Below are 13,076 nucleotides of genomic sequence, written 5' to 3'. Positions count from 1 at the left end.
GAGTCCTCCCTGCCCATCAGGAGGAAGGACAGGCTGATGAGAGGTCCTCTCCTGGCCCTGGTTCATGCCCGGAGGCTTCCTTCTCAAGGGCCTAACCAACCGTATCAGGTCAGCGAGAGCCCGCGTCTCCATGGCACAGTGGGGGGTGCGTGCGTACCACGTGTGGGGGCTGCCGGGGGCTCTGCTGGCCCACCCACCCCAAAGCCTCGGCCGTGTGCTCGTCCAGCTGGACCCAGGATTTCCCTCTCCGCAGGTGGGGGCCATCGGTGACGAGGAGGACTGGGTCACACTGTATGAGGAGGAGAATGAGCCCGAGGCCCAGACGCTGGAGATCCCCAACCTCACGCCGTACACGCATTACAGGTGAGAGGGCGTGGGCCCGCCAGCCCAGCGGCGTGTGTGTAAGATGTTTCCAAGGGGCAGTAACAAAAACTGAGCCTGTAGGAGCAAGATGCACGTTGGAGACCCTGGCTAGTTGGCTCAATGGTAGAGCATCGGCCTGGCGTGCAGGAGTCCCGGGTTCGATTCCGGCCAGGGCACACAGGAGAAGCGCCCATCTGCTTCTCCACCCCTCCCCCTCTCCTTCCTCTCTGTCTCTCTCTTCCCCTCCCGCAGCCAAGGCTCCATTGGAGCAAAGATGGCCCGGGCGCTGGGGATGGCTCTGTAGCCTCTGCCTCAGGCGCTAGAATGGCTCTGGATGCAACAGAGCGACACCCCAGATGGGCAGAGCATCGCCCCCTGGGCGTGCCAGGTGGATCCTGGTCAGGCACATGCGGGAGTCTGTCTATCTGCCTCCCTGCTTCTAACTTCAGAAAAAAATCCAAAAAAAAAAAAGAAAGATGCATATTGGAGTCTTGTTTCAAGGGAGCTGTGCCCCCGATGTGGAGTCAGCCGCGTTTTCCTTCTGTCCACTCCAGCTGGCAAGACGCCCTGTAGGAACGGCCCCCCGATACACAGCCAGACTTGCTGCTCTTCCTTACAGAACCCCACGCCCTGTGTAGACGGAGCGGACGGCCCGGTGACAGCCCTCCACGCCCCGGCTCTGGCCCAGGGGCTGCCGCTCACTGACCGAACACGAACATGCCGTTTTGCCTTTTGCTTCCCGATCCTGAAACCTGTTATTCAGACAGTAAATCCTTGGCCTGAACACGGGCAGCGTGACCGTGGGCCGTTTGTGACACTATAACTTCCCGTCAGATCATCGAAGGCAAGGCGTTTCCAGTTACCCCCAGATGTGCCGGCTGACGGCATCACACCGTTCTGCCCGGGCGGGTGCCTTTCCTCAGACCAGGGCACGGGAGACCACGAATGACCAGTTCAGGGGGTCGGAGGGGAAATGCCGTCTCTTGTGAAGTGAGGGTGGAAACAAACACCTCGTGGGGGAGGCCGGGTTTCCGGCGATGGGAGCAGGCAAATGGAGGCACCAGACACCCACTTTTAGTGGAAGCGTGTCGTGTGAAACGGGTGGCCGGGCTGTGAGACTGGGTGAAATTAGGACCCGCTCTGTCATTAGCTCCGAGAACAGAACCGGCTCTTAGAGACCAGGGTCCCTGTCTTCAACTCGGGAGAACGTAGGAAGCCCCTGTCATGAGTACGCGTGTGCTTCAGACGTTTCTCTCGTAGGTGAGTTCAGGTCAGGTCACTGTGGGTGTGAGTACGGCAGAGGCGGAGCTGAACGTATGAGCAGAGGGTTTCCAAGAAACCTGCCCCCACCCTCATCGCCTGGACCAGGAAACAGAGACGGGTCTGGTCGGCCAAGGGGTCATCACCGACGGAGTTAGAACCCCACGGTGTGGATTCTGGGGGGCCATCGCCCGTCCCCCAAACGGACAGGGAACGGGGGGGGGGGCACAGGTGCCCTCGGTCCTCAGAGGGACACTGTGCTTTCAAAGCTGTCGTTCGGTGTGACGTTCCGAGGTTCCAGCTCCGTTCAGGAGCCACTTGAACTCTGACCCCCTGATACAACCTTCCGCCTGAACCAGCCGACTGCAGCTGATGACAGAGCCCTGGTCACACTGCCCGCCCAGTTATGTGTCGTGTGGGGATTTGAAATCATTAGATTTGCAGTAGATTTACCACGCCTGCCTTGTGGTCTTTTCAGGGAAAGGGCCGTATATGTAGCTTGCAATTTTTATTTCATTTTTTTTTTTTTTTTTTTTTTTTTGTATTTTTCTGAAGTTGGAAATGGGGAGGCAGAGAGACAGACTACTGCATGCGCCTGACTGGGATCCACCCGGCATGCCCACCAGGGGGCGATGCTCTGCCCATCCGGGGTGTTGCTCTGTTGCATCCAGAGCCACTCCAGCGCCTGAGGCAGAGGCCACAGAGGCATCCTCAGCGCCCGGGCCAACTTTGCTCCAATGGAGCCTCGGCTGCGGGAGGGGAAGAGAGAGACAGAGAGGAAGGAGAGGGGGAGGGGTAGAGAAGCAGATGGGTGCTTCTCCTGTGTGCCCTGGCCGGGAATCGAACCCGGGACTTCCATACTTTGGGCCAACACTCTACCACTGAGCCAACCCGCCAGGGCCTGCATTTTTCAATGAGCCCAGGTAGAAAGAGGATGCCCCTGAGCCCGGCCTCCAGGACACGGGGAGGGGACACAGGGCTGAGGTTTCCGTGTCCCTGTGTTGATCCGTCTCCCTCCTCACCGTCTGCCACAGAGCGACGCTCACGGTCCGTTGTCCCTCCAGGTTTCGGATGAAGCAGGTGAACGTGGTTGGGGCCAGCCCTTTCAGCCAGTCCTCCCGGGTCATCCAGACACTGCAGGCGCCCCCCGACGTGGCCCCGGCCAGCGTCACCGTCCGCACCGCCAGTGAGACCAGCCTGCGGCTGCGCTGGGTGGTGAGTTGCAAGGCGAGCGGGGCTGCGGGCCACGTCCGGACTTCCCAGGGGCGCGGGAGAGCCCAGCGGGGGGTCATTGCCCAGCCCCGCCTCCGTCCCCCAGTCAAGGCTCATCTCGTCATTAAGCCAGAAAGTATCACGTTGTACCGTTGGCTTTGGCCCTCGGGCCGGCCCAGGCGCCCTCGTTAATCAGTAGCGCTTGGCGGGGGCCCCGTGGGTCCGAGACCCGTCCGTCTTCTGGGGCGGGGGCGATGGGGCCTCCAGCTGGACCTGGAAGTCCGTAATCCAGGTCAACACGGAACTCAGTGTTTGTACGAGGGCCGGCTTGCTATTTAATCAGGACGTTTTCCCACAAGATGAGGCCAAAACGTTATTAAAAGAAATGACAGTCCAGCCAGATTTACTGATGGGATTTCATTTAATTAACAGAAGACAAGTTCCAGGGGAAAATGCCGTTTCTAAGAGTCTGCTCCCTCAGAACATATCGGCCATCGCACTGGCCTTCTAAGACGGGCCCCTGCTCGGTGACCTCGCTTGATGGGGGCCGGTCCTGAGATGTCAGCTCACGCAGGCTGTCTCCCTCCCCCCCCCCCCGCCAGCCCCTGCCCGACTCCCAGTACAACGGGAACCCCGAGTCCGTGGGCTACAGGGTCAGGTACTGGCGCCCGGACCTGCCGGCCCCGGCCCTGGCCCTGGTCATCAGCGACCGGCTGGAGCGGGAGTGCAGCATCGAGGAGCTGGAGGAGTGGGCCGAGTACGAGCTGCAGATGCAGGCCTTCAACGCCATCGGGGCCGGGCCCTGGAGCGCCGTGGTGCGGGGGCGCACGCGGGAGTCAGGTGAGTGGGCCCCCCCGCCCTGCAGACTCAGCCCCTGTGGATCCCCCCCTCCCCCTGGAGACGGAGCTCATCCCCCCCGCCCTGCAGACTCAGCCCCTGTGGATCCCCCCTCCCCCTGGAGACGGAGCTCATCCCCCCCGCCCTGCAGACTCAGCCCCTGTGGCATCCCCCCCCCCCCGGAGATGGAGCTCATCCCCCCCGCCCTGCAGACTCAGCCCCTGTGGCATTCCCCCCCCCCGAGACGGAGCTCGTCCCCCCCCGCCCTGCAGACTCAGCCCCTGTGGCATCCCCCCCCCGAGACGGAGCTCATCCCCCCCTGCCCTGCAGACTCAGCCCCCGTGGCATCCCCCCCCCGAGACGGAGCTCGTCCCCCCCCCCGCCCTGCAGACTCAGCCCCCGTGGCATCCCCCCCCCGAGACGGAGCTCGCCCCCCCCTGCCCTGCAGACTCAGCCCCTGTGGCATCCCCCCCCCGAGACGGAGCTCGTCCCCCCCCGCCCTGCAGACTCAGCCCCTGTAGCATCCCCCTCACCCCCCTGGAGACTGAGCTCATCCCCCCCCCGCCCTGCAAACTCAGCCCCTGTGGCATCCCCCCCGGGGACGGAGCTCATCCCCCCCCGCCCTGCAGACTCAGCCCCTGTGGCATCCCCCCCCGAGACGGAGCTCGTCCCCCCCCGCCCTGCAGACTCAGCCCCCGTGGCATCCCCCCCCCCGAGACGGACGCCCCGAGACGGAGCTCGTCCCCCCCCCCGCCCTGAAGACTCAGCCCCTGTGGCATCCCCCCCGAGACGGAGCTCATCCCCCCCCCGCCCTGCAGACTCAGCCCCTGTGGCATCCCCCCCCAGACGGAGCTCATCCCCCCCGCCCTGCAGACTCAGCCCCTGTGGCATCCCCCCCCCGAGACGGAGCTCGTCCCCCCCGCCCTGCAGACTCAGCCCCTGTAGCATCCCCCTCTCCCCCCTGGATACAGAGCTCGTCCCCCCCCCGCCCTGCAGACTCAGCCCCTGTAGCATCCCCCTCTCCCCCCTGGATACAGAGCTCATCCCCCCCCGCCCTGCAGACTCAGCCCCTGTGGCATCCCCCCCCCCGAGATGGAGCTCGTCCCCCCCCCGCCCTGCAGACTCAGCCCCTGTGGCATCCCCCCCCCGAGACGGAGCTCGTCCCCCCCGCCCTGCAGACTCAGCCCCTGTAGCATCCCCCTCCCCCCCCCTGGAGACGGAGCTCGTCCCCCCCCGCCCTGCAGACTCAGCCCCTGTAGCATCCCCCCCCGAGACGGAGCTCATCCCCCCCCCGCCCTGCAGACTCAGACCCTGTGGCATCCCCCCCTGAGATGGAGCTCATCCCCCTCCTTCCCCTGCCCTGCAGACTCAGCCCCTGTGGCATCCCCCCCCCCGAGACGGAGCTCATCCCCCCCTGCAGACTCAGCCCCTGTGGCATCCCCTCCCCCGGAGATGGAGCTCATCCCCCCCGCTCCGTGTCTCCCTGGTGACCGCTCACGGGCCGTCCCACCAGCGTCTGTGTTGACAGTGGTCCTGACCCCGGAGTTAGGTCACCCTCAGGGAGGATCCAGGTAGAACTCCCTCGGAGCTCCAGGGCGCTGATTTGAAACCAGTGATGAGTTCTGTGTTGGCTGGACTGACGTTACTTTTTGAGCGAGGGAACGTTTTCCCCTTAGTGGTGAAAACAGGTGTGTGGAGACAGGAAGGAAGAGCTGTGTAACAGGCGCCACGTCACGCCCCCCCCCGCCCCCCCCCCCCCCCCCCCCCCGCCAGAGTGCGATCCGGGACTCTCCATCCAGGATGTGACTCGGTCCGGGAAGCACGCGGCAAAGGCTTCTCTCTTTTTGTCCTTTGTGCCTCGTTCCCCCAGTTCCCACCCGTGTGACACCTGACGGGTCTGACCCGGCCTGGCTGTTACCAGGGTGCGCATGTAGGTGATGGGATAGACTGACCCGGCCTGGCCGTTACCAGGGTGTGCATGTAGGTGATGGGGTAGACTGACCCGGACCCTGGTCCACTTCAGCCACACGGTCCAAGCTGGTGTTTCCTCCAAAGGCAAAGGCTCCTGGCTGGTGCGTGACTTGGTTTCTCCCGTATTTTCTTCTCTGGTAGGGAGAGGGTGGGGGGAGGGGGCAGAGGGACAAGCTCCTGAGAAACAGAGCGACCGGCGATGCAGAACGCTGTTCGTGAGTGCTGGGACCCTCGGACGGATGGACAGATGGACGGACAGACGGACGGACGAGAGCCTCTGAGGACCAGCCATCCCGACGGCTTCGCGCTTCCAGGAGGACCCATCGGCAGCGAGGGGTTCGCCAGGCGGCCGGGGCCGCATCTGCGCGTCCTCCAGCTTCCTGCGAGCCTTCCCCGTTAGAGACCCAGGGCCGCATCTGCGCGTCCTCCGGCTTCCTGCGAGCCTTCCCCGTTAGAGACCCAGGACTGAGGTGCATCTGCGCGTCCTCCGGCTTCCTGCGAGCCTTCCCCGTTAGAGACCCAGGACTGAGGCGCATCTGCGTGTCCTCCAACTTCCTGTGAGCCTTCCCCGTTAGAGACCCAGGACTGAGGTGCATCTGTGCGTCCTCCAGCTTCCTGCGAGCCTTCCCCGTTAGAGACCCAGGACTGAGGTGCATCTGTGCGTCCTCCAGCTTCCTGTGAGCCTTCCCCGTTAGAGACCCAGGACTGAGGTGCATCTGTGCGTCCTCCAGCTTCCTGCGAGCCTTCCCCTTTAGAGACCCAGGACTGAGGTGCATCTGCGCGTCCTCCAGCTTCCTGCGAGCCTTCCACGTTAGACCCAGGACTGAGGTGCATCTGTGTGTCCTCCAGCTTCCTGCGAGCCTTCCCCTTTAGAGACCCAGGACTGAGGTGCATCTGTGTGTCCTCCAGCTTCCTGCGAGCCTTCCACGTTAGAGACCCAGGACTGAGGTGCATCTGTGCGTCCTCCAGCTTCCTGCGAGCCTTCCCCGTTAGAGACCCAGGACTGAGGCGCATCGGCCCGTCCTCCAGCTTCCTGCGAGCCTTCCACGTTAGACCAGGACTGAGGTGCATCTGTGCGTCCTCCAGCTTCCTGCGAGCCTTCCCCTTTAGAGACCCAGGACTGAGGTGCATCTGTGCGTCCTCCAGCTTCCTGCGAGCCTTCCCCGTTAGAGACCCAGGACTGAGGCGCATCAGCCCGTCCTCCAGCTTCCTGCGAGCCTTCCCCGTTAGAGACCCAGGACTGAGGCTCGCGGCCGCGTGACCCCCGCGGGTGTCGACAAGCTCTGTGTTCAGCCACTGGATCTCTGTGACAAAGTCAAGACCTTGGAAAGTTCTGAGGGACAGTTCTAACTTCATAATAGGCAGGTCAATAAGACATTTAAAAAAAAAAAACTTGGTAAAATAGAATGTTTGACATGTAAATGTGATTGATGCGCTCATGGGAAAAACGGGTCACTCCGCAGACGTCAGGGGCACCGAGGGGACGTCCTCTGGGTCCACCTGTGTCCTGGACGCTCAGCTCTGTGCCCGGCCCTGTCCGGTTCTGAACATGCACACAGTACGTGGCCCAGATGCCCCCAGAAGAGAAATTAATGCGGAGCTCGGTGCCAGACCCCACAGCACAGCCACAAAAAGAAAAAAATAGACCCATTGGACTTCATCACTATGAACACTCTTCTTCAAAGAATACCCTAAAGTTTAAAAAAAAAAAAAAAAACACATCATCCCCCGAATGGCAGAAACTCCGCAAATCCTTTATCTGAAAGGAACCAGCAGCCAGAGGGCGTGTTTATGAAAACCTCCCACCTTACCATGAAGAGACAGCCCAGTTAACACTGGACCAAGGCTCGGAACAGCCGTTTCTCCAGAGAGGACCCACCCGGGTGTCATTGCCCGCCAGGAGATGAACACGGGAATCGCACCCTAGATGGCGAAAATGCCGTTGACCACAAGGCGGACAGTAGCAGGCGTCGGGACCACGTGGAGAAACGGGAGCCTGGCGAGGCGCGGTGGGGGGGGGTTGTGGAATGGTGCGCCCCCCGCCCCCCCACAGAGGACAGCCCCACAGGCCCTCACCACACAGCCCCCATGCAGCCCCCGCCCACCTGGGATCCCTGGCTGTGAACCCGGACAGGTGTGCCTGTGTCTGGCTGCAGGAGGGCCCTCTCAAACCCTCCCCAGGCCGTTTCCCTGTCCAGAGCGTGCGAGGCTGTCTCGGGGGTCACGGTCGCGGTCCTCGCGCACCGACGGGCGGGCTGTCCGGCGGGAGCTTTGCCTTGTCAGCGCTCACACCCCTCTTTCTCCTGATGGTTCAGGTGTACAGAAAATCGTGGTCTCCTGACGTGAACTGAACGTTCGTCCAACTGGGAAGTTTCTGGCCCAGTGCCGTTTCTCTCCAGGAAGGAGAGTTGGGGTTCAGCGGGTGTCCCCGTCACAGCTTGAGGGACGTGGGTGACACAGATGTCCGATGGTTTTCCTGCTGGGAAAGGGGGCCCTCGGGATCTCTGCCGGGCTGACCTCCCCGTCAGCGGTGCTGGTGCTCGGCCGTCGGCCCGTCCTGGGGCGTCTCCAGCACCCCCACCCGCGGGTGGTCCTGTAGGGCTTCCGTCCCCCACCTCTGAACGGAGCTTCTAGAACCTTCTTCCGCAGAAGCTCCCCCCTCTGAGCCGCAAGCCCTCCCACGGCAACAGGTCTGCGTCCTGCTGTCCCGGTCCTGCTGAAGTTGCTGGCCGCCCGTGCCGGGCACAGAGCCCACCCCAGCCGAGCACCGGTCCGGCCAGGCGCTCGCGGTGTTTTGGGGGGCGGGGTAGCAGGCAGGGGTGAAGGGGCAGCCAGGCTGAACGGCGGAAGGAGAGGTCGACGGGGAGGAAGGCACCAGAGAGAGCTGAGGGGGTCAGCAGGAATTGTTCGCTGACCTGTCTGGAGCGAAGTGTCGCCTCAGAAGAAAGCCGCTGTTGCCCTGGCCCCAGGCTGGGAACCGTGGCCGGGGGCGTGGAGCAGGACAGCTGGAACCACATGGAGTTTACGGCTTTGCGGCGTGACCTGGCTGGTGTCGTGACGCCGTGTGACAGAGCCTGGGAGGGTCAGGGCCTTCGGAACGGAGCGGGGGTGTGAGGAGCAGCGGCCAGCTCTGGCCAGGCACCTGCCCGCAGAGCCGAGGACACAGGCGGAGGCCACACGGGGGCTTCCACGGCGGAGCCGAGGACACAGGCGGAGGCCACACAGGGGCTTCCACGGCGGCGCCGAGAACACAGGCGGAGGCCACACGGGGGCTTCCACGGCGGCACTGAGGACACAGGCGGAGGCCACACGGAGGCTTCCACGGCGGAGTCGAGGACACAGGCGGAGGCCACACGGGGGCTTCCACTGAGGCGCCGAGGACACAGGCGGGGGCCACACGGGGGCTTCCACGGCGGCGCCGAGGACACAGGCGGAGGCCACACGGGGGCTTCCACGGCGGAGTCGAGGACACAGGCGGAGGCCACACGGGGGCTTCCACTGAGGCGCCGAGGACACAGGCGGGGGCCACACGGGGGCTTCCACGGCGGCGCCGAGGACACAGGCGGGGGCCACACGGGGGCTTCCACGGCGGCGCCGAGGACACAGGCGGGGGCCACACGGAGGCTTCCACGGCGGAGTCGAGGACACAGGCGGAGGCCACACGGGGGCTTCCACTGAGGCGCCGAGGACACAGGCGGGGGCCACACGGGGGCTTCCACGGCGGCGCCGAGGACACAGGCGGGGGCCACACGGGGGCTTCCACGGCGGAGCTGAGGACACAGGCGGGGGCCACACGGGGGCTTCCACGGCGGAGCTGAGGACACAGGCGGGGGCCACACGGGGGCTTCCACGGCGGAGCTGAGGACACAGGCGGGGGCCACACGGGGGCTTCCACGGCGGCGCTGAGGACACAGGCGGGGGCCACACGGGGGCTTCCACGGCGGAGCTGAGGACACAGGCGGGGGCCACACGGGGGCTTCCACGGCGGAGCTGAGGACACAGGCGGGGGCCACACGGGGGCTTCCACGGCGGCGCTGAGGACACAGGCGGGGGCCACACGGGGGCTTCCACGGCGGCACTGAGGACACAGGCGGAGGCCACACGGGGGCTTCCACGGCGGAATCGAGGACACAGGCGGAGGCCACACGGGGGCTTCCATGGCGGCACTGAGGACACAGGCGGGGGCCACACGGGGGCTTCCACGGCGGAGTCGAGGACACAGGCGGAGGCCACACGGGGGCTTCCACGGCGGCGCCGAGGACACAGGCGGAGGCCACACGGGGGCTTCCACGGCGGCGCCGAGGACACAGGCGGAGGCCACACGGGGGCTTCCACTGAGGCGTCAAGGACACAGGCGGGGGCCACACGGGGGCTTCCACGGCGGCGTTTTTTTAAGGAAGGGGAATTTCTAGGACTCGGGACTTGAAGATTGGGTCAGGTTGGAAAAGGAGTTCAATCTACGTCCAAACAGACAACGGGCATGATTTTTCTATCACATCTTAAAAAACATAAATACTTGATAATGAAATGGCAGGTTTTGTACTGGTCGGCTCGGAAGCGGCTGAAATTCTAATCCTGCCGCGCGTCCCTGCCCCGTCCCGGGTGGAAGCCCAGCTGTCCCTGCCCCATCCCGGGTGGAAGCCCAGCTGTGCCCCGAGCGCCATGCCTGGCGGCTGCGTCACCGTCACCTGCCCCGCTCTCCGGGGACGCGGATGGCCTCCAGGAAACGGACGCCTGCGTGACCACATCTGAGAAAATCAGCCGTTATTTGTAGGTCTGTAGTGAAAATTGGGCACTTACATAGTTTCAAAGCTTGACCCGCAGGAACCAGTGAAAGATCGGAGAGGTGGACCGGTGGTGTTGCCATGGCGACGGCCTCCCTTCTCGCCGCCAGGGAACAGAGTTTTTAGAACAGAGCCCCAATATCTTGGGCACACGGCAGAGCGGGGGGGGGGGGAGGTCTCGTCTTATTTTTTTTTAATGAAGTCAGATGAATCGGAGGCTTGCCTTTCCTTTTACCGATGGTGACCCCTTTAATCCACAGTCGGGTGGACATCCCCGTTACCGCCCCGCATGCATGAAATGAGCCCGTGTGTCAGCGACATCGCGGTCACCGCCACAGCGGAAGTTAGGACAGGCTCCGAGGACGGCAGGGGCCCTGAGGGGCCACCGAGGGCAGCACGGGGGACACGGGGTGGCGTGTGTGTGACGAGCACCTTTCCCGTTCAGAGAGCTGAGTCAACGTGAGGTTGTAGATATCCTTGACCTGGGACACCTACGTGCTCAAGCAGATGAGTATTATTTTGCTGAACGACTGAGTGGCGTATTTGGGGAGGACAGGTTGAGGGACCTGCCTGCCTACCGGGTATAGGTGCCCGTTCTGTGGACAGACACCCTGGCTGACCTTCATTGGCGGCCAGTCCAAGGCCTGTGTTCTGGAGACGGACAACTTAGTAGAGAAGGGGAGGGGGTTGGGGAGAAGCTGCCACCTCCCAGGTGCCCCCCCATGACCTCCCCTCTAGCCGCAGACCCAGAGGTGGGTGCAGACGCCTCCAGGCTCAGGAGCCCCCAGCAGTGTGTCCTCTCAGGCTGTGACTTGTGGCTAGGCCTCCCTTCCGGTCTCTCCCTCGGCCCCTGTGCAGAAGCTGCTGGCGTGGGAGTGGACTGGTCACCTCTGCTGAGGGACCACGCTGCGCTCGAGCCCACGCACGAATCCTGCCTTTTTTCCTGAACGAGTTCTATTCATTTCTGAGGGCTGCTGCCAACAGAGGACCCCCACCGAGTGGCTTAAAACCACAGAAATTGATGTGTCGCAGTTCTGGGGGCTAGAAGTGGGAGGCCGAGGTGTCGCAGAGCCAGCTCCCTCTACAGGCGCTAGGTGGGGTCGGACGGCCCACCCCAGGCCTCTCTCAGCTTCTGGCTGTCCTGTGGCGGTGGCGTTAGCCGTCTGCCCGGGGCTTCCCCACTACAATTCCGGGAGGACACAGTTCAGCCTATAACAAAGACCAAATCACTTGGTGTAGAAAATCCAGGGATGTTGGAAGCTGCATTACTGGGCAAACCCATGCGATCTTCTGTGTTCAGACTAACGGACTAACAGTGTCGCTCCCTTCATGGTTATTTTGTTACTAGGAGATAGTACTCATGAATGAATGAGTGGGTGGGTGGGTGGATGGATGGTGGATGGATGGATGGGTATATGGATGGTGGGTGGATGGATGGATGGATGGATATATGGATGGTGGGTGGATGGATGGATGGATGGATATATGGATGGTGGGTGGATGGATGGATGATGGATGGATGGGTGGTAGATGATGGTGGATGGATGATGGATGGATGGTGGGTGGATGGATGGTGAGTGAGTGGGTGGGTGGATGGATAGATGGGTAGATGAGTGAATGAATGAGTCTATACAAAGCGGGCAGAGAAAGCCCCTGTGAATGTTCTTGTGCCCACTGGGCACAGAGTCCTGGTAGGACTGTGGAGGGGAAGGAACAGCTGCTCCATGTGACACACCCTTCACAGCGTCTCACTTCAGCCTCTCCCCCCCTGGGAAGGGTGACGGCAGTGTCCTCATCTCACGGTTTTCAGAACAAATCGCCACAGGTCACCCACTAACGGCAAATCCGTGTGCTGGGCACCAGCACGGGAGAGAGAAAACCGGTTTGAGACACGAGTGGGCCGGGCTTTCCCATTGAGCAAATGGAACAGCCGAGGCACCGAGGACAGCTGCTTCCCCGGGTCACACTGCTCAGGACTCTCACTGGACCCGGTCTTAGTCCTGAGCCCGTGAGCATCTCACTCCCCTGGGTCGGCCTCACAACTTCCCGGCTTCTGTACCATAGTAACCGTGGGAAGGTCACGTCACCTGCAGAGGCTGCCCCCACAGGCTGTCCTGGGGGCCAAAGGAGAAGGTGCCAGGTCACTAACCACATACTCACAAAGAGGCGGTGAACACATCTTTCTCCTCCTCCTTGACCACGGAGGCTCTGGGGGGGCCGTGTCACCTTAAGGCCGCAGCTGGGAGCTGCCCTTTGCACGGTGCCTGGTAAGGAAAACTCACCCCTGATTGTGCTGGGGACCTCCGGGTCCACCTTGTCCCATCTGAGTGACGCTTGGGGTTCAAATGGGTCCCCAAGGAAATTAGATAAGCAAATTGAGGTCATCTAAAGTATCTTTAAATTGCTTTTCAAGTCCGACTGTTGTCTTTACGCACTTGGTATCTCTGAATGTATCGAGATGAGTTCGCGACCTAAGCAAGCAGAAAGGAGCGAAATTGTGGGCTATGGTGTCTGTGAGTCTGGAAGGGTGCGGCCGTGGCCTGGGTCCACCCAGCTCACTGTGAAAAAGCACCTCATTTCGGTGGAATGGGCAGTGGCTTCCAGCTTTGCTCTCTCCGTCTGCGGCACTGGGGTAGTAACACCCATCTC

The 13,076-nt window shown here is 62.7% G+C and overlaps 1 protein-coding gene and 1 non-coding gene across 2 annotated transcripts in view; one reads left to right on the top strand and one right to left on the bottom strand.

Annotated features, from left to right (window-relative positions):
* The window catches only part of SDK1 (sidekick cell adhesion molecule 1), a 771,944-nt gene that overhangs the window by 677,857 nt on the left and 81,011 nt on the right, over positions 1–13,076 (top strand). Inside the window, exons 23-25 of the mRNA XM_066273473.1 lie at positions 254–363; positions 2,688–2,838; positions 3,438–3,675. Of these exons, the coding sequence (XP_066129570.1) occupies positions 254–363; positions 2,688–2,838; positions 3,438–3,675 (499 nt within the window). The remainder of the gene's footprint in view (positions 1–253; positions 364–2,687; positions 2,839–3,437; positions 3,676–13,076) is intronic.
* TRNAF-AAA (transfer RNA phenylalanine (anticodon AAA)) lies at positions 2,449–2,524 on the bottom strand. Its single transcript has one exon. It is a non-coding gene; the product is annotated as a tRNA-Phe (tRNA).

This window comes from Saccopteryx bilineata, chromosome 4 (assembly GCF_036850765.1).
Source record: "Saccopteryx bilineata isolate mSacBil1 chromosome 4, mSacBil1_pri_phased_curated, whole genome shotgun sequence".
Classification (NCBI taxonomy): Eukaryota; Metazoa; Chordata; class Mammalia; order Chiroptera; family Emballonuridae; genus Saccopteryx; species Saccopteryx bilineata.
The sequence above is the reverse complement of the archived record's forward strand: the minus strand, read 5'-3'. Positions and strand labels throughout refer to the sequence as shown.